The sequence below is a fragment of the Thermobia domestica genome, chromosome 11, assembly GCF_964235325.1.
Source record: "Thermobia domestica chromosome 11, izTheDome1.hap1.1, whole genome shotgun sequence".
NCBI lineage: Eukaryota > Metazoa > Arthropoda > Insecta > Zygentoma > Lepismatidae > Thermobia > Thermobia domestica.
The window spans coordinates 267,093,850-267,119,430 of record NC_137464.1 but is presented as its reverse complement, the minus strand read 5'-3'; the positions used below and the strand labels follow the sequence as shown (position 1 = coordinate 267,119,430).

The window sequence follows — 25,581 nt, the reverse complement described above, 5'->3', positions numbered from 1 at the left end:
GGCGATGTTGGCGGCCTCCCACTTCGAGGACGGTCCAGGACGCTTCCTGTCTCCAAGAACTTAGGATGCCACTTTCGGATTGCACTCTCAGTCGGTGCCGGCTTTTTGAACTCTGGTGAACTTTCGACACACCAGAATTGGTGATTTTAGCTCTGCGTACCACAGAACACATTGCGCTTTCTCTTTCACCGACGCCATCTTTGATACGGTAACAGTGTTGCCAACTAAAAATTTAATCCTTCCGCTACCGTTTGCACTTTATTTGATTTCATTATGAGCATTTTTATGAAAATTATAAGCAAATTAAATCCGTCCAGACTTTATGAAAACCCTGTAGATAGATCCCGTGCCTTCCACTTCGTTTCCCATCGCTGTTCTCATTCTGGTTTGTTCGTTCATTCAAGGCTACATTAGCCTGGCAGAATGATCTGGTCACCGGCTGAGTTGGAATTATGGCTAAATATACCGTAACAAAGTCTCACATAATCAAATATGGACGCCAATAACTAAGATGCAATTCATTTTCGATCAACTGTTGAACTAAAATGAAACACAACTTCTAGTTTAGTTTCACATTTTTATGCAATGTAGGCTAAAGGAGATGGAAAGTGATAAAAATAATTGGTGGCATAAGAATGTCGAAGGATACGCGAAAAAATACGACCAACACAATGTTACCCTCCACAAAATCACTTGGCATTGAATCGAACTACGAACTCAACACGAAAGGTGAGCGCTCTTTGTATTTTCTGATTAAAGCATCAGTCGGAATAAATGACATTTGAGAGCATATTTTAAACTGTGGGATTTGTAGCTTTGTATTCGTTGAAGAACTAAATCAGAAGCTTCACTGTATCAAGTAAAGTTTACATATATATATATATATATATATATATATATATATATATATATATATATATATATATATATATATATATATATATATATATATATATATATATATAAACTCCTTTTAGCTATGTTACTTCCTATTATGTTTCTATTACAGAAACTCAACTGAGTGCATATCTATACATAAAATATGAAATAAAGTATTCCAAATGAAGGATAAAGGCAGGGGTAAAAATGCGGGGGAACGCGGAGAACGTCCCCCCCCAGTTCCTAAAAAAATACAATGGGCAAAGATGGGCAGCGGGACGGCCTGACGTCATTCCGCTACCTACCGTCCCCCTACCTTAATCAGATCTACTTTTATCCCTGGATACAGGGGGAAAACATGTAAGTCACATTTCATAATTTTTTTCAGGAGAGCAGTTTTAAAGCACGAACAAAGCTGGTTCGTTTAGAAAATGGGATCAAGATGGTACTTTCGCAGCGTTGTTGTTTTATTGGTAAGATGCCGCCCTTAGCTGTCTGAAGGGACAAATATCTCAAAATCATGTAGTTTGCACTTAACGTGTTTTTCCCTTGTACCTTTCAAATGTAACTGATTTACATACAGTAAGTTCAATAAATTCCGGGACAATCTCGAAATAATATACTTAACGATGGTAGAAAAAAATATTTCTAGTTTTCTACATACATCTGTCCTCGCGCCAATTCGCGGGATCGGTCATAACCGGAATACCCTAGGAAAATCGTCCGGCTGGAGTGCTTTTCACTCCACAGTTATATTCGCTTGAATCGATACAACACCCTCAAAACACTTTTCTTTGAGGGTAGATTTGAACTTAGGGAAGAGGGTGAAGTCCTGTAGGGCCAAATCAGGAGAATATGAGGCATTCAAGGACTCTGGCGAAAAACTGATGCACAAGATAACTGGTATAGGCCGGCGCATTGTCATGTTTGGCCAAAAGAAAACTCAAAGATTTCTTCCCCATATTCACCTGATTTGGCCCTACAGAATGTCATCCTAAGCTCAAATCTACACTCAAAGGGGAGCGTTTGACGGTGTTGTATCGATTCAAACAAGTGTGACTGCGCTGTGAAAAGCACTCTCGTCGGATGACTTTCCTAGGGTGTTCCAAAGCCTTTATGGCCAGTCACGCGACTGTGCGAAGTGGGAAGTGAAGTATGTAGAAAACTATTGTGGTAATAATTTTTTCCAACATCGTTAAGCATAATATCGCGGTTGGCTCTGAACTTATTAAACACACTGTTTAAATGATATTTTTCAATTCATCAACCGAGAAACTCCTGAACAAATTTGTATAAAAGTTTAGAGAAAACTGAACTTCTTAAGTTACTGTCGCCATGTCTTACACAATCTAATCAGCTATGAGATTTTCTCTACTTTTATAAAGAAAGAAAAGAAAATCTATTTTTAAAAAGCTTAAACCTTACTTTGTTTTGATGTCACCTTGAAAAAGTGAAATGTAAATAAGTCTTATCTCAGTCATTACTTCAGCTGTCAACTGTGTAGCGTACAAACAGGAAAATTAAAATATTATCTATTCAGAAGATGCAATTTACGCAAGTTTTGGAACAAAAAGAAAATCTCCTGATGTCACATACTATGTACTTTGCATTCACTTCTTAGAAACACTTTACTTGTAATTCATAAGACTTTTTTTATTATTTGTTTCAAGTATGTCGAGTGATTTTTCCATCACCTGGCCTAGCCATACATACTTGTTTATTCCCAGTCAAATATTTCAGTTGAAACTATTTACAACGCGGTCTTTGCAAATATAGTGTTTCTAACAGAAGATGCAAGATTGCATGAAAATACACACAATCAAGTCTACGCAGAGTTTTCCAAGGCCCATAGGAAACTAAAACATTGCCTAAATTTATCTATCGACATCTTTCCTCCTTCAGAAAGGAAGAAATGAAGGAAGCAGTCGCGGATCTAGGTCCCCAGTTTTGAGTGAAAAAAATAATTTATTTTTAATGTCTATTTTGAAAGTTATAGTAAACTCATGATATACCTAACATAATCTGAGTTTTGGCTGTCCCCTCAGTTTTTACCTTCTAAATTCGCCACTGGAAGGAAGGAAGACTACTTATAAACTTACAAGATACGACTCTACTATATAATCACAAAAGAATCTCTCTTCACTAATAGAAATATTTTTTTAATGGGCATTATTCCTGTACACAAATATAGAATTATCAATCATAAATTTTAGATTAGTTATTTTAATATAAAGTCTGCAACTCTGATTGCTGTCCATGAGAGATTTGGCAATAGTGTGAAATCACAATGCTCGATGTGCCTCTTGGACCCAAGTTTTCGGGTTTGGCTCGTGTTCGCGTCCTCTTTTAGTACAAACTACAAAGGTGTGGGCAGGTATCTTGCCGTACGTATATTATAATCAGTGTCACTGTGAGTTGAGTTTTCTGTTCTGCTCTTTGGTATGTTATAGTGAAAGGCAGGATTAACGTGTTTCTTATTTATGTAGACATTTTGAAAAATAAAAATTCCCGCCCGCATAAATTTTACGAATTCGGCTGATTTGTCCGCGTATTGTCAGGATTATTTTTGCTAATGCAACGCCTAAATTATTGTGTTCTGCAATCCCCTCCCAGAGAGCACGGCTACAGTAAAAGTGTGTTTATCTTTTATAAATTATAAGAGTATAGTAAGTCTACGAAGTACATATGTTATATAGATTGGTTGATTTGGAGCTTAGCATCCTGTTCAGCACCGAGGCTATATGAGACGTAGATCCACAGCTTAACGTGGGATCAGAACCATATCTGCTCTCACCAGGAACTGAACCCGGATCTTCCACGCCGATCTGTTATAGAGAGTTAGTCGCAAAAACACGAGCTATGAACGTTGAAAAAAAAAAGTCTTGGAGAAAGGATTTGGTGCAAAAAATTAAAAGAACAAGGGGGACAACAGCAATCTGCAGTCGCCACTGAATTACAGCGAGATGTTTAGAAGATGGTATTACACTTGGTTTTCAAGGAAAGCGCAGAGTATTGATTGGAAAAACCAGTAAGGCGATTGGGAGCCTAAGAAGAAGATTGGATACCATATAAGATCATATACAGAAGTTCATTATCATGCGGAGGGAGGGGGAGAATGAAGCATCCGAATTCATATTGCTTCAAGACGCGCTATTTTCCTCCTACATATCTTAAAATTGTAAAAGTTTATTTTACAGAATAAATTTTTAAAGACGGTTACAACCTCGGCTACAGTACAACCAGTCACAATTCTCCTTTCTTCCCACTGCATACGCCACTAGTAACATACGGGAATATGAGAGAGGTGAACTGTAACATTCCTAGCTGGCTTTCATTAACATTGGATAGAATCAATGATGAAAAGCCGGGTTTTTGTTTCAGTGGCATTGAACCTGCGCCTTCCTTAAACCTTGTAGTTTTTGTTTTTAAGATTCTGCAATTATTGAAGATTATTATTGCTCTCTTGATACCAAGGGCAATAAAATATTTTTCTCATGATAATGGTAGTCTTTTTCAAGATAAGAATTAAATAGGATGAAGGAAAGTTTTATGTTCGTTCTGAAGACAAGGATTAACTTTTCATCCAATTCTAATGTTATCATTTTCATATTCCATAAAGACGTCACTCGCATTTCATACTCTAGTGCTAACAACGAAGTCTCTCAGATTTCTCAGTTTTCGTTTTATATTCAACAAGTAAACATATTGTATAATTTGAGGATCCAGTAAGGAGACATTGGATCACTATTCTGCCTTTTGAAAGAGGCAAAGGTAAAGTTGCACTACCTGCCAAACAAATACGTTTATCGACTACCATCTGTGTTCAAAACTAACAAAACAACAGTTTGTTAGAAAATCACACAAAATACAATGCCAACAATGCATCACAAATGTTAGAATGTCTCTGTAACTAAACTCGTATTCTGAAAAATATTCTTTTTCTGTGATGTAGCAGAAAATGTTATTTAGGCATTTTTGTAACAGCCATTTAGGAGGAGGTGGAGGAAAACAACGGATATATATATATATATATTTCTCGTTCGAAACAAAAACAATATAGAGGCTATCGTCATTATCAATTTTTACATTGAATTTACTATGATATAAAATAATTAATAATACCGTAAACTGGGGCGACTTCGGACAGTCGGGGCGACTTCGGACATTATGACGCCTATGAGTTTTAATGTTCTCTCTCATTGCTGTCGTGCTTCAAATAAACCACAATGCATTACAATCAAGTCTGTATTGTTGGTTTTACCGACTTCAGTTATTATAAGTTCTATTGTTGGCACCAACCCTTGAAAAATAGTCTTTGTTCTTGCCGATAATATTTTCTATTTTTACCGCGTGGCTGAAAAACCTCTTTGTTGGGAAGCCTTCGCCGAATGTCAACTTAAGTCGAATATCCGTTCGCACGCACCTGGTGTTCGGTATTGAATTTAGCCAGTCAGTTCAAATGTAATCATTAGAGAGGTTCAGCTGAGAACGTTAATTTGAATTGTAAGCCAAGTGTGAGGTGACTTCGGACATGGTACGAGTGTATAAGAAAATTGTAGGGGGTCGGCCCTATCGACATTACAGCAGTGAAAATTTACAAAAGGCCATAAGTGCGGTCCTTTCGAGGAAAGTATCAATAAGGCAAGCTGCGAGACAGTATCAGGTACCAAGGAGTACCCTTTCTGACAAACTAAGAAACAAGCATCCAGGTCACCATGGAGGTCAGAAGTGTTTGACATTCAAAGAAGAAGAAAGAAGAAGTGTTTGACATTCAAAGAGCTTGTACAGGGACTCATGAAATGCGCTGAATGGGGTTTCCCGTGTCGAATATCAGACGTTCAGCTCATAGTTCAGGGCTACTTGAACAGAGTAGGCAGAGTAGAAAAGCGATTTAGGAATAATTGCCCAGGTTCCGAATGGTGCAAGTTATTTCTTCAGCGCCACCCTGAACTTTCCCACAGATTTGGAGAAAATGTAAAACGATTTCGCGCTGCTGTTAATTGTGAGATGCTAAAACAACTATTTCGACAATTTGGAAGAAGTTCTGGATGGCGTACCACCATCAAATATAATAAATTACGATGAGACAAATTTCACAGATGACCCTGGCAAATCCAAGGTGATTGTAAAGAGAGGATGTAAACACCCAGAACTCATAAGGGACACGAGTAGAGTAATCTGCGTTTCTCTACCACTTTCAATTAGTGTTTCTACCTTTTTTAATTAGTTTCAGTACATACTCTAGGTACTCTAGGTACATACTGTCGTTGAAGTAATGAATATTGTAATTACTCTAAGTACTCTCATTGAAGTACAAAGGTTCAATTGTAATTAAATTATTACGGCTTTTTTTTACCGGTACTTTAGGAACAATTACTGACATGTAATTATGCTGTACCGGACTGTAGTCTCATTATTTTGCCTACGTAATAACGACCTACATATTTTTTGTTCACTTTTTTTATATGCGTTCCTTTGTAGAGCATGTTAAAGTGACAGGATGAATTATTTTGTGATAAAGGTTTGAATATGAAATTAAAGGAAACGGTCGGCTGTGTTTGTACTCCATGTTGATTAATTATTTTTTTGTGTACTTTGTAGCATTTTTGAATGTTTAAACAGAGCTCGCCCATGTATAATGATTTTTGCATTTGGTTTTTATAAAGTGATAAGCTGAATGAATTTGTAATGAGGGTGTGACATTAGAGGAATTGAATCGGCAGACTTTGTAGTGCTTTGAATTATAGCGACAAATTTAAAGAAAACAACATTAGTTACTGAAAATAAATTGTTTTGGGTTTAAATGAGAAAATAATGTTAATTTAGTTCTGGGTAGGGTGGACATTTTAATATAAAGGAAGTAATTAATAATGTAAAGAATTCACGCATGGTTCTTGAAGTGTATAATTAATGTCAACCGTTTGATTTTGAAACATTTTTTTTTTGAAACGGAAACGGAATCCTTTAAAGATTAATTGTTTGGGGAAACAACAGGCAAACAAAACTGCAACCCGGCAGGTTTAGGACGCGACAGGAAAATTAATTCAGAACGACAAGGGTTCTTTAAGAAAAGAGACCGCCATCTGTTTTAACATAAGTGCCCGCAGGGGAGGTTGGGCGACACAGAGGATGTAATATATGAGTTACGGAGAGTGAGAAGGTTTTGGAATTTGGTAGAACTTTTTGGATTTATTTTCGTTGGTATACAAACTTTGATGCAAATCAAGTGGTTACATTTGAAGAAATAAAAGTGCACGATGCGTTTGAGTTGGTGAATTGTATTTTATAGAAGTTAACAGAGAAGAAGAATTTATCTGTAAGTACTGGCTTTGTTTTTTTCTTGTTTTATGTTTATGTTTTCTTTTTTGTTTTCATATGAGAAGGGACATTGGAAATGAAATACACGTAAACACTTGTAATTGTTGGAAGTATAAGGGGGACGGAAGTGTGTTTTTTATCGGGAATTGATTGCGGATTTTCCGGCATCGAAAACCATATGACTCGGTGTATTTTTATGGAATTATAAATTAACTAATGTATAGTGTAATGTAATATGGAGGCTACAGGGATTTAATATTGGTCATTGCACTTGGATTTGAACCAGGGCTCTCCCACGTGGAAAACCGTACGCTAAATCTTTTGTTCGATGGAGTTTTTACTTATATGGCACTAAAATTGAACACAACCTGTGACGTTGCCGGGAATCGAATCAGGATCTACCGCACCGAAAGCCAAACACAATAAACAAATAGCAAGGAATTTTGGATTGTTTGGACCTCTCCGTCAGGACGAGGCGTAGTTATTATTTTACATATTAAAAGAATAGATGCATAGACACACAGACAGATAAATTTTATAATAAATATGCGATTATTTTTTGCTCATAGAATTCTAGCATATCTTCAGAATATAAGAAGTTAGTGTTACATGAAAAGACCATTAAATGATGGGTGAAACTGATTACTTATGTAATATAGTATTAATTTTTATTATTTTTTGTGTGTGGTATTAACATTTACAGTAGGGGAAAGGAACTGGGTAGCCTACACCTGCTTTGAATTTTGCTTGATTTTATCTTTAGTACTATTGAACTGAACATAAGTTTGAATTTCGGTGACGAATAATATTTTTATAATTGTTAGCATATGTCAGTGGTTTCCAACCTTTTTCATTTTGAGGCGCATCTAGAAGAATGTTCAGTTTGTGAAATGCAGGAGCTGAATAAAAGCTTGGTATGTGATACTTTTGTAATCATTTTATGAGAAAATTTAGATTTTTTCTTATTGTTCCTTGAAGGTACAAATAATCGTATTTGATTTGGAGTTTAGTGTCCCTTTTTAGATCCATAGTTATGTGAGACATGGACCTACTGATTAACGTGGAATCAGAATCCTTGAGCTTCAGCAGGAAATTTATTCCCCACGCCAAAGGCGCGTACGCTAACCACTTAGCCACAAAGAAGATTTATTCGTGTTTAAAACTGTTACGTAAACTAAAATACGGTATATTCACCTCGTGATTTACAGCGGTCGTAAATTAATAGATAGGAGTTTTGTGTTGTAAATGGGAGGAGAGTATTTGAAAATGTTATTTTGCTCAAAGTCACGTTTCAGTTTCATTAATTGAATACCGGACAAGCGCCTTTTGTAGGTATAGAGCATATGTTATTTCACTTTAACGCCTTAGGCTTGCACTTCTTGGCTATGAAAGATGGGGAACTAGTTTAAAAGTAAAACGATTACTATGGTTTATATGAAAGAAGCACCGAGAATTGAACTTGGGCCTACGTGTACGAAAAGCGCCCAAGCTAGCCATTAAATTATCGGAATATATTAGACAGTATGGAGAACAAGAATTAGTACCAAGAATGTAATTTTACGTTCGTATGTGACATACAGGCTGGGACGTTTTTATACTAACATTATCAGTGAGATTATTTTGTTTTGCTAGTATTATATATCTAGGGTTTAGGGTAAAGTAGACGGATGAAAGCGAATACTTATAAGTAATTTATGAAGGGAAGAAATAATAGTGGTAGAGGGAAACATACATAATGTTTCTTCGGATGAAAGGAAGACATTTCGTATGAGACATAACCATACTATTTTATTGAGACATTAGGTCATAGATTTTTAGATCAAGAATTTTTAGATGGGGATAATGTAAAAGTAATTAGAACATGATACGGTATTAGTTAACGAAGAATCCTCTTTATTGAAATTTTGTGTATGAAATTAGTACACAGTACTAATACTGCGTACTGCAGTGTGCTAAAATGAACCGAGAATAATAAGTTGTCTAATATTAATCACGATGATTGCATGGTTTAAAGGCACTTTTTAAATATAGATAACATATTTGTTTCTCGCCGAGCGACTTTGTATGAGAAGTGACTAGTAAGAGGAGATATATATGTAATAACAGGTAGTGTACGTCAGAGACAACTTGGTGTCATCTAATCAAGGTAGGTAGCGACACTTTTTTGTTACGGAATATAAGAGATAAACGTTTATTCGGCAGTGCAGGCAACATCTAATAGTGTGATTAATGTACTTATTATTGGAACTAGCCTTATATATTGATTATAGTATTTAAGTTTATGACAAGATTTACTAGCTTTGAAATTCTGTAGGTCGTCCGCAAATTTCCTGTACACTAGCGCCATGTTTGCCGTCAGATACGAGGCAGCTCAGATAATAACAACTATTGGCTTAACCGACCTATTAGGAATTACCGTGACTGAGTTACTGAGACGCCTTGTTGTTACAATAAGGATAGTAGTTTTAATTCGGTAACAATATCTACTGTATAAAAACAAGCAAATGAGAAATGGATTGTTTTAAGATAGCACTGGATAAAGCATACCCTTTAATTGGCCTACACACCGTCTGCATGATGTAACTAGCTCTATTAAGAGTTAGGATGGGTTGCATTTTAGATATAACGAAAGCTTTACGCAGTATACTTGACATTTATGCTACGTAAAAATAACGTATTTTTAAGTAATGTTTCATAAGTTTCTTTTTGAAAGTTTGTGATTTCTGTGACAAAAAATTGCATTAGGAAGTGTGCTGCAATTTATTTTGTATTTATATAATTATTACTATAATTATATTTGCTATATTTCAAACAAAATCGAGACTTAGCCCTAATAAATGACTGCTTAATATTTTTAACAAAACATATTGCATTCAAGTTTTTGGTTTGAAATATAATTGTGTTCTTATATTTGATATTGAGGAATTTCCGGCTGTACTATGATCGTAAGACTTCTAAGAAGGAAGTGAAGAATAGCAAGCGAAACGAAAATGGCCCCCAACTGTGTGTAAATCAGCAATTCACAACTTTTAATGCAAGTTGGCTACTAGTATGTAACTGACAGATTGTTAGAATCTTGCAGATGCTCGCTTGCTGCTAACTTAGAGATTAGAAAACTTTTTAAAAGTTCCGCAAGTCTAGTGCAAGTGAAGCGCAAACTTATGCTATGTAGGATGTGACATACTCTGCAATGAAGCAGAAACGGAACTGGTGGGTCACATACCTACAACAGATAGAAGATGGACGAGAAATAACATACATTGGATTTTCTAGAGATAAGAAGCGATGTACATAGAAGACAATCGAATACAAAATGTATAGATATAACCTGCCGTTTAGCAGAAACTGTACAAATGGATGGAGATCAGCTGATGGAAACATGTAGAAGAAAATGATGGAGACCTTCGTTCAGGAGATGATTGATATCATTTGAATACATATGAAAGTTACACTTTTTCTCTACAGCGATAGGAAAATTATCTATCAGTTGGCAACACTGAAAAATGTTAGAAGCACAGACGGTGGATGATTTAAATTATTTACTTTTACGTCCTAATAGTTTTTTAGTCTCACATACATTAATTGTATTTTCGTTTTTTTGTTATTATAAACATGAACATGCAAAGCATTTTGTTTATACAGTTAGTTTTAATTATTTGATATTGTACTGATTGGTATATTATTTTAATTACTAGAAGATAGTTGAAAAGTTTTGTGTAGCTAGACGACTATGGAAACCTTAGAGTATTGTGATATGAGCATGTTTTAAGTTACAGAAGAAGGGTGAAACAGAATCATGATGAAAATTTGTAGAAGGAGAATGTGTAAGGAAATAAGATTCGTGAATTTAGAGAGACAATTGAAATCATATTTAGTTATTAAACTAAAATATTTGATAAAGATTTTTAAAATTTTCTATAATTTTATTTGACATATCCAGTTAAAAATGTGCACGCTATTCACAAGTAATGAAGTTAGACACGTATTTGAAGACATTTAGTGGTATTTTGATACATTTTTAAAGATATGCCTGAATATTATTTATAACGATATACAATGGTTTTGACTATATAGCTGAAAAGTAATCATACTGATATGTATTTTGGCTATATGCTTTGTTTTCCAAGGTCCTAATACGTGATATAAGCTATTCAGCATTTTATGAACTTATTTTGTTCATCCACTACTAAATTACATCCATCAGTTGCACATTTAAATCAGTAAATTTTTAACTTATGAACCAACTAGTTATTACTGTGAAGACTACGTTACATCATAATAAATTATAATTGAGCAAATCAATTATTTCTAAGTCTTTAGCAGTGGAGGTTTAGATGTTAACTATCTCAATTGTTCAAAATTGGATTCCAATTGTAAGTGCACTTGTTATGAATACTTTTTGATATTTTAGTTTCATATTTAAGTATAAAGTTTGTTTGTTTATTATCTATATAAGTAAATGTTTGTATTCATACTATTTAAAAGTTCCTATAATACTTTTCAATGAAAGGAAAATTTTCTGCATCTTAGTTTATCCGAAGAAACAATATGTAGTGTATTCCCCTGCAAGAGAAATGTTTCTGAAATTCAGTTTAACAGAAAAAGTTGGTAAAAAAATTATGTTAATAAAAATTTTAGTGCAAAAAGTTAATGTTAACGTTGTAACAATAAACATTCTACATTCTAGTTTATCAGAATCGTTAGAAACAATATGTGGTGTAATTGTCTGCAAGAAAAGTTTCTGAAATACATTTTAACAAAAAGTTTGTAACAAAATATGTTAGTAAAATTTTTAGTGCAAAATTTTATCTGTATAGTGTTGTAACAATAAACATTCTGCATTTTAGTTTATCCGAAGAAACAATATGTAGCATAATTTTCTCAAGAAGAGTTTCTGAAATACAGTTTAACAAAAGAGTTAGTAACATAATGTTAATAAAAATTTTTTAGTGCAAAAGTTAATGTTTAATGTTCTAACAATAAACATTCTGCATTCTAGTTTATCAGAATCGTTAGAAACAATATGTGGTGTAATTGTCTGCAAGAAAAGTTTCTGAAATACATTTTAACAAAAAGTTTGTAACAAAATATGTTAGTAACATTTTTAGTGCAAAATTTATCTGTATAGTGTTGTAACAATAAACATTCTGCATTTTAGTTTATCCGAAGAAACAATATGTAGTGTAATTTTCTGCAAGAAAAGTTTTCCGGAACTTCGTTTAACAAAAGAGTTAATAATGTTAGTAAAACACTTTTAGTGCAAAAGTTAATGTTTAATGTTCTAACAATAAACATTCTGCATTCTAGTTTATCAGAATCGTTAGAAACGATATGTGGTGTAATTGTCTGCAAGAAAAGTTTTCTGGAACTTCGTTTAACAAAACAGTTAGTAACATAATGTTAGTAAAAGAAAATTTTTAGTGCAAAATTTTATCTGTATAGTGTTGTAGCAATAAATATTCTTCATTTTAGTTTATCCGAAGAAACAATATGTAGTGTAATTTTCTGCAAGAAAAAGTTTTCTCGAATTTCGTTTAACAAAACAGTTAGTAACATAATGTTAGTAAAACACTTTAATGCAAAAGTTAATGTTTAGTGTTGTAACAATAAAAATTCTGTATTCTAGTATATAAGACTCATGCCAGAATAAGTGTTTTTTGCTTTGCTCTCAAGACAGAAAAAGAAGAAACTCGTATCCACGAAAACTTGTGAAATTTGGCGAGTAGCAACTCGAGAAATTTCACTTCGTGGATACGAGTTTCTTCTTTTTCTGTCTTGAGAGCAAAGCAAAAAACACTTATTCTGGCATGAGTCTTATATACTAGAATACAGAATTTTTATTGTTACAACACTAAACATTAACTTTTGCATTAAAGTGTTTTACTAACATTATGTTACTAACTGTTTTGTTAAACGAAATTCGAGAAAACTTTTTCTTGCAGAAAATTACACTACATATTGTTTCTTCGGATAAACTAAAATGAAGAATATTTATTGCTACAACACTATACAGATAAAATTTTGCACTAAAAATTTTCTTTTACTAACATTATGTTACTAACTGTTTTGTTAAACGAAGTTCCAGAAAACTTTTCTTGCAGACAATTACACCACATATCGTTTCTAACGATTCTGATAAACTAGAATGCAGAATGTTTATTGTTAGAACATTAAACATTAACTTTTGCACTAAAAGTGTTTTACTAACATTATTAACTCTTTTGTTAAACGAAGTTCCGGAAAACTTTTCTTGCAGAAAATTACACTACATATTGTTTCTTCGGATAAACTAAAATGCAGAATGTTTATTGTTACAACACTATACAGATAAATTTTGCACTAAAAATGTTACTAACATATTTTGTTACAAACTTTTTGTTAAAATGTATTTCAGAAACTTTTCTTGCAGACAATTACACCACATATTGTTTCTAACGATTCTGATAAACTAGAATGCAGAATGTTTATTGTTAGAACATTAAACATTAACTTTTGCACTAAAAAATTTTTATTAACATTATGTTACTAACTCTTTTGTTAAACTGTATTTCAGAAACTCTTCTTGAGAAAATTATGCTACATATTGTTTCTTCGGATAAACTAAAATGCAGAATGTTTATTGTTACAACACTATACAGATAAAATTTTGCACTAAAAATTTTACTAACATATTTTGTTACAAACTTTTTGTTAAAATGTATTTCAGAAACTTTTCTTGCAGACAATTACACCACATATTGTTTCTAACGATTCTGATAAACTAGAATGTAGAATGTTTATTGTTACAACGTTAACATTAACTTTTTGCACTAAAATTTTTATTAACATAATTTTTTTACCAACTTTTTCTGTTAAACTGAATTTCAGAAACATTTCTCTTGCAGGGGAATACACTACATATTGTTTCTTCGGATAAACTAAGATGCAGAAAATTTTCCTTTCATTGAAAAGTGTTATAGGAACTTTTAAATAGTATGAATACAAACATTTACTTATATAGATAATAAACAAACAAACTTTATACTTAAATATGAAACTAAAATATCAAAAAGTATTCATAACAAGTGCACTTACAATTGGAATCCAATTTTGAACAATTGAGATAGTTAACATCTAAACCTCCACTGCTAAAGACTTAGAAATAATTGATTTGCTCAATTATAATTTATTATGATGTAACGTAGTCTTCACAGTAATAACTAGTTGGTTCATAAGTTAAAAATTTACTGATTTAAATGTGCAACTGATGGATGTAATTTAGTAGTGGATGAACAAAATAAGTTCATAAAATGCTGAATAGCTTATATCACGTATTAGGACCTTGGAAAACAAAGCATATAGCCAAAATACATATCAGTATGATTACTTTTCAGCTATATAGTCAAAACCATTGTATATCGTTATAAATAATATTCAGGCATATCTTTAAAAATGTATCAAAATACCACTAAATGTCTTCAAATACGTGTCTAACTTCATTACTTGTGAATAGCGTGCACATTTTTAACTGGATATGTCAAATAAAATTATAGAAAATTTTAAAAATCTTTATCAAATATTTTAGTTTAATAACTAAATATGATTTCAATTGTCTCTCTAAATTCACGAATCTTATTTCCTTACACATTCTCCTTCTACAAATTTTCATCATGATTCTGTTTCACCCTTCTTCTGTAACTTAAAACATGCTCATATCACAATACTCTAAGGTTTCCATAGTCGTCTAGCTACACAAAACTTTTCAACTATCTTCTAGTAATTAAAATAATATACCAATCAGTACAATATCAAATAATTAAAACTAACTGTATAAACAAAATGCTTTGCATGTTCATGTTTATAATAACAAAAAAACGAAAATACAATTAATGTATGTGAGACTAAAAAACTATTAGGACGTAAAAGTAAATAATTTAAATCATCCACCGTCTGTGCTTCTAACATTTTTCAGTGTTGCCAACTGATAGATAATTTTCCTATCGCTGTAGAGAAAAAGTGTAACTTTCATATGTATTCAAATGATATCAATCATCTCCTGAACGAAGGTCTCCATCATTTTCTTCTACATGTTTCCATCAGCTGATCTCCATCCATTTGTACAGTTTCTGCTAAACGGCAGGTTATATCTATACATTTTGTATTCGATTGTCTTCTATGTACATCGCTTCTTATCTCTAGAAAATCCAATGTATGTTATTTCTCGTCCATCTTCTATCTGTTGTAGGTATGTGACCCACCAGTTCCGTTTCTGCTTCATTGCAGAGTATGTCACATCCTACATAGCATAAGTTTGCGCTTCACTTGCACTAGACTTGCGGAACTTTTAAAAAGTTTTCTAATCTCTAAGTTAGCAGCAAGCGAGCATCTGCAAGATTCTAACAATCTGTCAGTTACATACTAGTAGCCAACTTGCATTAAAAGTTGTGAATTGCTGATTTACACACAGTTGGGGGCCATTTTCGTTTCGCTTGCTATTCTTCACTTCCTTCTTAGAAGTCTTACGATCATAGTACAGCCGGAAATTCCTCAATATCAAATATAAGAACACAATTATATTTCAAACCAAAAACTTGAATGCAATATGTTTTGTTAAAAATATTAAGCAGTCATTTATTAGGGCTAAGTCTCGATTTTGTTTGAAATATAGCAAATATAATTATAGTAATAATTATATAAATACAAAATAAATTGCAGCACACTTCCTAATGCAATTTTTTGTCACAGAAATCACAAACTTTCAAAAAGAAACTTATGAAACATTACTTAAAAATACGTTATTTTTACGTAGCATAAATGTCAAGTATACTGCGTAAAGCTTTCGTTATATCTAAAATGCAACCCATCCTAACTCTTAATAGAGCTAGTTACATCATGCAGACGGTGTGTAGGCCAATTAAAGGGTATGCTTTATCCAGTGCTATCTTAAAACAATCCATTTCTCATTTGCTTGTTTTTATACAGTAGATATTGTTACCGAATTAAAACTACTATCCTTATTGTAACAACAAGGCGTCTCAGTAACTCAGTCACGGTAATTCCTAATAGGTCGGTTAAGCCAATAGTTGTTATTATCTGAGCTGCCTCGTATCTGACGGCAAACATGGCGCTAGTGTACAGGAAATTTGCGGACGACCTACAGAATTTCAAAGCTAGTAAATCTTGTCATAAACTTAAATACTATAATCAATATATAAGGCTAGTTCCAATAATAAGTACATTAATCACACTATTAGATGTTGCCTGCACTGCCGAATAAACGTTTATCTCTTATATTCCGTAACAAAAAAGTGTCGCTACCTACCTTGATTAGATGACACCAAGTTGTCTCTGACGTACACTACCTGTTATTACATATATATCTCCTCTTACTAGTCACTTCTCATACAAAGTCGCTCGGCGAGAAACAAATATGTTATCTATATTTAAAAAGTACCTTTAAACCATGCAATCATCGTGATTAATATTAGACAACTTATTATTCTCGGTTCATTTTAGCACACTGCAGTACGCAGTATTAGTACTGTGTACTAATTTCATACACAAAATTTCAATAAAGAGGATTCTTCGTTAACTAATACCGTATCATGTTCTAATTACTTTTACATTATCCCCATCTAAAAATTCTTGATCTAAAAATCTATGACCTAATGTCTCAATAAAATAGTATGGTTATGTCTCATACGAAATGTCTTCCTTTCATCCGAAGAAACATTATGTATGTTTCCCTCTACCACTATTATTTCTTCCCTTCATAAATTACTTATAAGTATTCGCTTTCATCCGTCTACTTTACCCTAAACCCTAGATATATAATACTAGCAAAACAAAATAATCTCACTGATAATGTTAGTATAAAAACGTCCCAGCCTGTATGTCACATACGAACGTAAAATTACATTCTTGGTACTAATTCTTGTTCTCCATACTGTCTAATATATTCCGATAATTTAATGGCTAGCTTGGGCGCTTTTCGTACACGTAGGCCCAAGTTCAATTCTCGGTGCTTCTTTCATATAAACCATAGTAATCGTTTTACTTTTAAACTAGTTCCCCATCTTTCATAGCCAAGAAGTGCAAGCCTAAGGCGTTAAAGTGAAATAACATATGCTCTATACCTACAAAAGGCGCTTGTCCGGTATTCAATTAATGAAACTGAAACGTGACTTTGAGCAAAATAACATTTTCAAATACTCTCCTCCCATTTACAACACAAAACTCCTATCTATTAATTTACGACCGCTGTAAATCACGAGGTGAATATACCGTATTTTAGTTTACGTAACAGTTTTAAACACGAATAAATCTTCTTTGTGGCTAAGTGGTTAGCGTACGCGCCTTTGGCGTGGGGAATAAATTTCCTGCTGAAGCTCAAGGATTCTGATTCCACGTTAATCAGTAGGTCCATGTCTCACATAACTATGGATCTAAAAAGGGACACTAAACTCCAAATCAAATACGATTATTTGTACCTTCAAGGAACAATAAGAAAAAATCTAAATTTTCTCATAAAATGATTACAAAAGTATCACATACCAAGCTTTTATTCAGCTCCTGCATTTCACAAACTGAACATTCTTCTAGATGCGCCTCAAAATGAAAAAGGTTGGAAACCACTGACATATGCTAACAATTATAAAAATATTATTCGTCACCGAAATTCAAACTTATGTTCAGTTCAATAGTACTAAAGATAAAATCAAGCAAAATTCAAAGCAGGTGTAGGCTACCCAGTTCCTTTCCCCTACTGTAAATGTTAATACCACACACAAAAAATAATAAAAATTAATACTATATTACATAAGTAATCAGTTTCACCCATCATTTAATGGTCTTTTCATGTAACACTAACTTCTTATATTCTGAAGATATGCTAGAATTCTATGAGCAAAAAATAATCGCATATTTATTATAAAATTTATCTGTCTGTGTGTCTATGCATCTATTCTTTTAATATGTAAAATAATAACTACGCCTCGTCCTGACGGAGAGGTCCAAACAATCCAAAATTCCTTGCTATTTGTTTATTGTGTTTGGCTTTCGGTGCGGTAGATCCTGATTCGATTCCCGGCAACGTCACAGGTTGTGTTCAATTTTAGTGCCATATAAGTAAAAACTCCATCGAACAAAAGATTTAGCGTACGGTTTTCCACGTGGGAGAGCCCTGGTTCAAATCCAAGTGCAATGACCAATATTAAATCCCTGTAGCCTCCATATTACATTACACTATACATTAGTTAATTTATAATTCCATAAAAATACACCGAGTCATATGGTTTTCGATGCCGGAAAATCCGCAATCAATTCCCGATAAAAAACACACTTCCGTCCCCCTTATACTCCCAACAATTACAAGTGTTTACGTGTATTTCATTTCCAATGTCCCTTCTCATATGAAAACAAAAAAGAAAACATAAACATAAAACAAGAAAAAAACAAAGCCAGTACTTACAGATAAATTCTTCTTCTCTGTTAACTTCTATAAAATACAATTCACCAACTCAAACGCATCGTGCACTTTTATTTCTTCAAATGTAACCACTTGATTTGCATCAAAGTTTGTATACCAACGAAAATAAATCCAAAAAGTTCTACCAAATTCCAAAACCTTCTCACTCTCCGTAACTCATATATTACATCCTCTGTGTCGCCCAACCTCCCCTGCGGGCACTTATGTTAAAACAGATGGCGGTCTCTTTTCTTAAAGAACCCTTGTCGTTCTGAATTAATTTTCCTGTCGCGTCCTAAACCTGCCGGGTTGCAGTTTTGTTTGCCTGTTGTTTCCCCAAACAATTAATCTTTAAAGGATTCCGTTTCCGTTTCAAAAAAAAAAAAAAATGTTTCAAAATCAAACGGTTGACATTAATTATACACTTCAAGAACCATGCGTGAATTCTTTACATTATTAATTACTTCCTTTATATTAAAATGTCCACCCTACCCAGAACTAAATTAACATTATTTTCTCATTTAAACCCAAAACAATTTATTTTCAGTAACTAATGTTGTTTTCTTTAAATTTGTCGCTATAATTCAAAGCACTACAAAGTCTGCCGATTCAATTCCTCTAATGTCACACCCTCATTACAAATTCATTCAGCTTATCACTTTATAAAAACCAAATGCAAAAATCATTATACATGGGCGAGCTCTGTTTAAACATTCAAAAATGCTACAAAGTACACAAAAAAATAATTAATCAACATGGAGTACAAACACAGCCGACCGTTTCCTTTAATTTCATATTCAAACCTTTATCACAAAATAATTCATCCTGTCACTTTAACATGCTCTACAAAGGAACGCATATAAAAAAAAAGTGAACAAAAAATATGTAGGTCGTTATTACGTAGGCAAAATAATGAGACTACAGTCCGGTACAGCATAATTACATGTCAGTAATTGTTCCTAAAGTACCGGTAAAAAAAAAGCCGTAATAATTTAATTACAATTGAACCTTTGTACTTCAATGAGAGTACTTAGAGTAATTACAATATTCATTACTTCAACGACAGTATGTACCTAGAGTACCTAGAGTATGTACTGAAACTAATTAAAAAAGGTAGAAACACTAATTGAAAGTGGTAGAGAAACGCAGATTACTCTACTGACACGTCAAAAGCCAGTGACTCAGAAGATACCCCATGCATTGTTTGCAGTGAGTTGTGGTCGCGAAGTAAGCCTGGAGAAGAGTGGGTCAGGTGTCAAGTTTGCAAAGGATGGGCACACGAACAGTGTGCAGAGTTTCCCAGAAAGCAATGTAAGTGTGTTATATGTAAGTAAAAAATGTGTATCTTCTTTTGTCAATCTCAAATTTCTTATGTCTCATTTCCTTGTTTTTTTAACACTACCCGTATTGGTTTCATCATCATTGTAAATTGAAATAAAGCATAATCCTGAAATGAAAACAATAAATGTAAAATAAATAAAAATAAACCTAAAAACAATTATTAAAAAGTCAATTATGACATGGTTAATCACCCCGTATAATACACTTAACAAATTATGTCCGAATAAACTCCTGTTGATGCACATAAATCGGAAATACATTAAAAATAAATAGTGTCCGAAGCAGCCCCAGAATGTGAGGTGACTCCGGACATCGTTTATGTTTTTTCTACTATTGTTGTAACCATGTCTACTTTCTTTGCTGGCCATCAAATGATAAGTAAAGCCTTGACTAATATATATTATTTTTTCCATTATGGTATTATAATTATTACAAACATAAACTAAAAAAAACTTTAAAAAATGTCCGAAGTCACCCCAATTTACGGTATTAGTTAATGACAGGTAACGAGGACCTAAGTCTGCACCTTAAGATATAAAACCTCGATTGAGGTTCTAAGAGAAAAGAAACAAACACAATGTCCAAATAATTGCTTTGTTATTTAAATATGTTAATCCAGTCTAATTTACATATTAGATTATATAAAAAATACTGTGTAGGCCTATGTTACCTCAGTGCAGTGGTAGTAGCTACATCTAAACAGTGAAACCGTTTCCTATAATCTAGCTTTTGCAGAATTAGGGGTCTACGCAAGTTACGAGAATAATTTTGGGTGCTCGTTGGTCCCGTATAATTTTTATTTCTTAAAACTTGCGGGAATAAAATAACGTGCAGTTTTTCTATACGGATCCATAATATAAGTATAGTAGTGCGAGGAGTACAAGTAGTAGTACGAACGGGTCAGAAGCCCCGCAGGGGTTGGTTGGGTTCTGATCTCGATATAAAATGGCGAAATTAAAGACTTGCCCAATTTTTTCTGTACATTTTACAATCTGTGGATTCGTATAGTAAAACTGCACTTAAAATAACAGTATTGTAACTTCCTTGCTTAATTATTTAGTAGATAATTAGAACACACTATTTAATAGTAAACAGTAAATAATTTGTGTTGTAGTTACGCCGCCTATTGTCAAAGAATAGACGACAAACTGAGCAAGAACGAACACCATTTTCTTTTTTTTACTTTATTAATTTCAGTTGAGGTTTTATATCATTAGATGCAGACCTACGTCCCAGTTACCTATAGCACTGAGTTTTGCTATAAGTAATAATTATGTAATACAGTAATTTTAATGTAAAAATTGATGAAAAGTATGAACGATGATGAAAAATTCCTGTGCAGGTTTACTTTTGGAGCACAACTAAAGAAAATTGCAAAAACACAAACCAACCTGTACTAGGTAGTCACTAAAAAGAACGAATGCTATCTAAGCGAGTCAGAGTACAGCGAAGCTATTGGACCCGCGAGGTGCGTCGTAGGGGAACAGGCGCGTCAGTGATGGTGGGTATGTGCTCAAGCGAGGGTAGTGGAAAAAGTGGGTTTGGCAATGATACGATTTTCAGTAGCACTTGTCACGGATTCATACTAGTAACACTCCACTTCTAAACATAAAATAAAGGTTCTGTACACTGTACAGAAATGTGCTGTCGGTGCAACATAGCATCTAATAGAGCCAAGTGTCATAAGCACTCACTTATTTTACAGTAGTAACCCTACACTTGTAAACCTAAAATACAGCTGTATTACTTTGTATTTAATTCTGTCGCCTGCAGAAATTTGTTCTTTATGAACATGTTTTTCAAACAAAGTATTTATCTGTAAATCTTTTAAAATGTGGTGCGCCAAAATTACACTGCACCAAAATCCCAGGTAAACTTCCGACCAAACTTTAGGACCTATCTAAAAAAAAAAAAAAAAAAAATACTTTTTTTTGACGTACTTCGTGTGTTTACTAAAAAAAATTGCAGAAATTGTCATATTATGCTTTAATTTGTGAAGCTTATTTTATTTTTTAAATGAAAGAGTGGGGACAGGATAGATGCCTTTAAAAGACGCTAATTTTAGAGCTGCCCATAAGGGTTTTCTGTTTAATAATTTGAGAGAGACAGAAGTAAAATAGAAACGAAAGTTATACTTTCTGAAGGGCACACGTTTTTTTTTTTTTTTTTTTTTTTTTTAATATAAATTCTTGAACAAAAGAAGCGACAAAAGCTGTCCAGTAATTATTTAATCTCGCACAAGAGGAAGACTCAGGGTTTTTTTTTGTGGTTGGGAAACTCAACTAAATTAGCCATTTCCTCAGAAACCACAATCCCTCTCAGATGCTCTTCATAAACTCTTCAGTTCACGGTCTGTATTTGTCCTTTGCACTGTCATTGTGGCGCATTCAAGCACCTGCAAACATACTGCACAAATGTTGCATTTATTTGATGATGACGCGCACTTTGTTCCTATTACGTTCTAAAGAAATACATTTCTAATACCAGGTTTTCAGATTTCCCATGACGTGAATTATGGATTATCAAATGAATTGATGACTAAGGAAATCAATCATTTTAGTACATTTTAAGAAATTGAAAATCACATTTTAACACTTTCTCCGTAGCACTTTCAAGTCCTTATTCACTTCCATATTTGCAACATTACATATACATCAAATTTTACCCCTTCTATACCCAAAGAAACATTTATAATAGGATTTCTTTTAATTACTATCTGAACTCATCTGGTCGGTTGAAGGTAGATTCTGATCATAGAAGCAAACACATGAGGAGTTATGTTTTGTACGATCCTATTCCACCTGTGAGGTTCAGCCCTTTCAACGTTAGAATGCTTTTGCAATATTTTACTTTGCATTTCACAACAGAAGGAGGAGAAAATTACCATTGCTTACAATTCTTTAATAATTATAAAATTACCGAGATAATCATTAAATAATGGTGGTTCATCTTGTTACACAACCTGAGTTTATATATTTAAAAAAAAAACTATACAAAATGGAATTCGAACCACTGCTTGGTTTGAGTCTGGAGCGAGTAGCTACGAATTCTGTATTTCATAGCAATACTCGAGTAATTCTAAAGCTTTGCAGATACAACTCCTTCAAGCCTATATTTATTTATTTAATTTACTTTTTATCGTATTTTATAACTTTGGTATTGTAGAGAAAGATAAAGCACAACAGGTAATTCAATAACAGATTACACAAAAGGCCGAATTCCTGAACGCCTGAAAGTGTGTGAAAACTATAAAACGCATCTTCAATTATTTTTGACGGGTAACATTTCAAACAAAACAAAAGTAACGCAGAATCCTCGTTAAGGGAAGCAGAAAGACCATTTCAAAAATTGCAAAATGTCAATAGGGATCGTGTAATATCTCATTTACAAAGTATCCTTACATAAAGCAACACGCAGCGCCATGTTACCTGTGTTCAAATGACAATGGATCAAAACGTCGAAAATATGTCTTTTGCTGACGAGGACGAAATGGTATCAGAGCTTTGTCAAGAGTTTTTGAACAACATTATGCATGTATTTTATACATAATTTGCATTTAAAAGGTAGGTACAATTTGACTACTAGTACATAACAACAACGGAATTTTGTTACAAAAGTAATTTTGCTTCATTTTGTATTTTATGACGTGATGACCTTAGATGTATATATATAATCTGCGAAGTCTATTAATATCTTAAGACATCAACAGATATATTTTAAATATATATATAAATCATTACGAGTAGTACTAATAAAGCTTGTTTGTTTAATTTCGTTATTACTAAGTACAATCTCCTAACACTTGTACGATTGCGCCGACTTTGACTTCTTATGCTGTATTTACTTATATCAGTAAAATGACTGGAATGTTTCATAAACTGCTCTCAAACTACAATGCCGTTCATGCTAGCTTCATATAATCTATAACTTTTAAGTAAAAATCCGAAATCTAACCAAAACAAAAATCTTATATAATTTGCACTATAATTTCAGTAATATATATATCATTGCCCTCATCAGATACATTTTCTCAGATGAAAAAAACGAAATATTGCCGAAACTATAAAACAAGTTATTAATATAAGGTTTTTGCTTCAGTCAGATTTTGGAGTTTTTGTTAAGCTAAGATTTCAAAATAAAGAGAGAGAAACAATTACCTTCAAACAATACAGTTTTGGAAGTTAAATTAGGATAGTTATTAAAAACTACGTTATTTTCTAGCAGAAAAAGTTGTCATGTCAAAGTCTGAGGTTCATGATGGGAAAAAATCGTCTTGCTGTCGCCATGCCGTACAATCAAAAGATCTGAGACTTGACAATCGCCGTAAAGTTATATCTAGTTATTTTATAGATATGTTTAAAAGAATTTATGATCAGTACAACTGTATTGATATATCCTCCACTTGTGCTAACTTAAAAATTTCCATCGTCTAATAGTACATTTCAACACATCTTTTACGATGTACTAATGTTAAAAGAAACCGTAATCACTGCCTAGAATGGAACAGTTACTGACCTTCTGCAAGTGTGTTCATTGGGAATGACTGTGTGATGCATCCATGGTCGAAGAATAAGCTGCTGTTCTTCTCCAGCATGGGATCCAGCCACCGAGTCCACAGGACTCAAAGGAGGGCCTGACTCCATCGCGAGAGAAGTCTGTAAGTCAGCCAGCAATGAACCAACTGCTTGGCTTCAACCTTCTTAGCTTTCCTTCAGATAAGAAGCTGATAACACTCAGAACGTCAGAATCTTCTTCCTTCCTCCCCCTTTGCCTCTACGATTAAACCTCACATGATAAAAATAACTTGTGGCACTTATCAGAAGAAAATGACAGGCGATTAGTATTTCAGCAACATCATTCTGGCACTCATAATATGTGATCACTGCAGAGTAAGGTATGTATTTCCATATTATGCGGCTAAGGTTTATGCTGTAAGTTTAAGTGCATGCGAAACAGAGCGTTTGGGAGAAACACAATCTCACTTGCTTCCAAATTATTTGATTTGATTTTCAGTTTAGAGTCCCCCTCAGCAGCGAGGCTATATGAGACGTGGACTACAGCTAACATGGAATGCAAACCACATGAGCTCCTGCTAGAAATTGAGCCCAGATCTCCCACACTTAAGGCGCGTACGCTAACCGCTTAGCCACAAAGAAGGCCATGCTTTTAAATGCAAGTATTGATACTTAGCATAGCGTATCCATTCAAACATGTAGCTGTCCAGCACGTAACGAAGCAGTTCAAGGATTGATTGGGGCCGTTCTTCTTGAAAATATTTGTCTGAACGGATTTTATAAAACAAACTTAAGATTTCGTAAGTATGGTATGGATTAAGTATAACAATTGGAATGTTCATTGGTACACAATTTCAACGACAATAAATAATAATAATAATAATAATAATAATAATAATAATAATAATAATACACCCTCTTTTAAAAAGAATATACGTATTTCGAATGCATATATTTATTAAACTTTAACACAGACAAATATGAAATTTTACACACATATTTACGAACCTCTCATGTTCAAATTGCAGTTCAAAGTTCAAATTACAGATGTTCAGTATGTCCTCCATCAGCGACACGAACAAT

The 25,581-nt window shown here is 33.4% G+C and overlaps 1 protein-coding gene across 4 annotated transcripts in view; it reads right to left on the bottom strand.

Annotated features, from left to right (window-relative positions):
- The window catches only part of LOC145665060 (G protein-activated inward rectifier potassium channel 3-like), a 74,392-nt gene that overhangs the window by 23,417 nt on the left and 25,394 nt on the right, over nt 1-25,581 (bottom strand). The window contains exon 1 of one of the 4 annotated variants that reach the window (XM_081732321.1): nt 24,500-24,655. The exons of the other annotated variants lie outside the window; for them this stretch is intronic. Within the exon in view, the coding sequence (XP_081588447.1) occupies nt 24,500-24,627 (128 nt within the window). The 5' untranslated portion in view covers nt 24,628-24,655. Of the gene's footprint in view, nt 1-24,499; nt 24,656-25,581 lie in introns of those variants that run through there. 4 annotated transcript variants of the gene reach the window in all.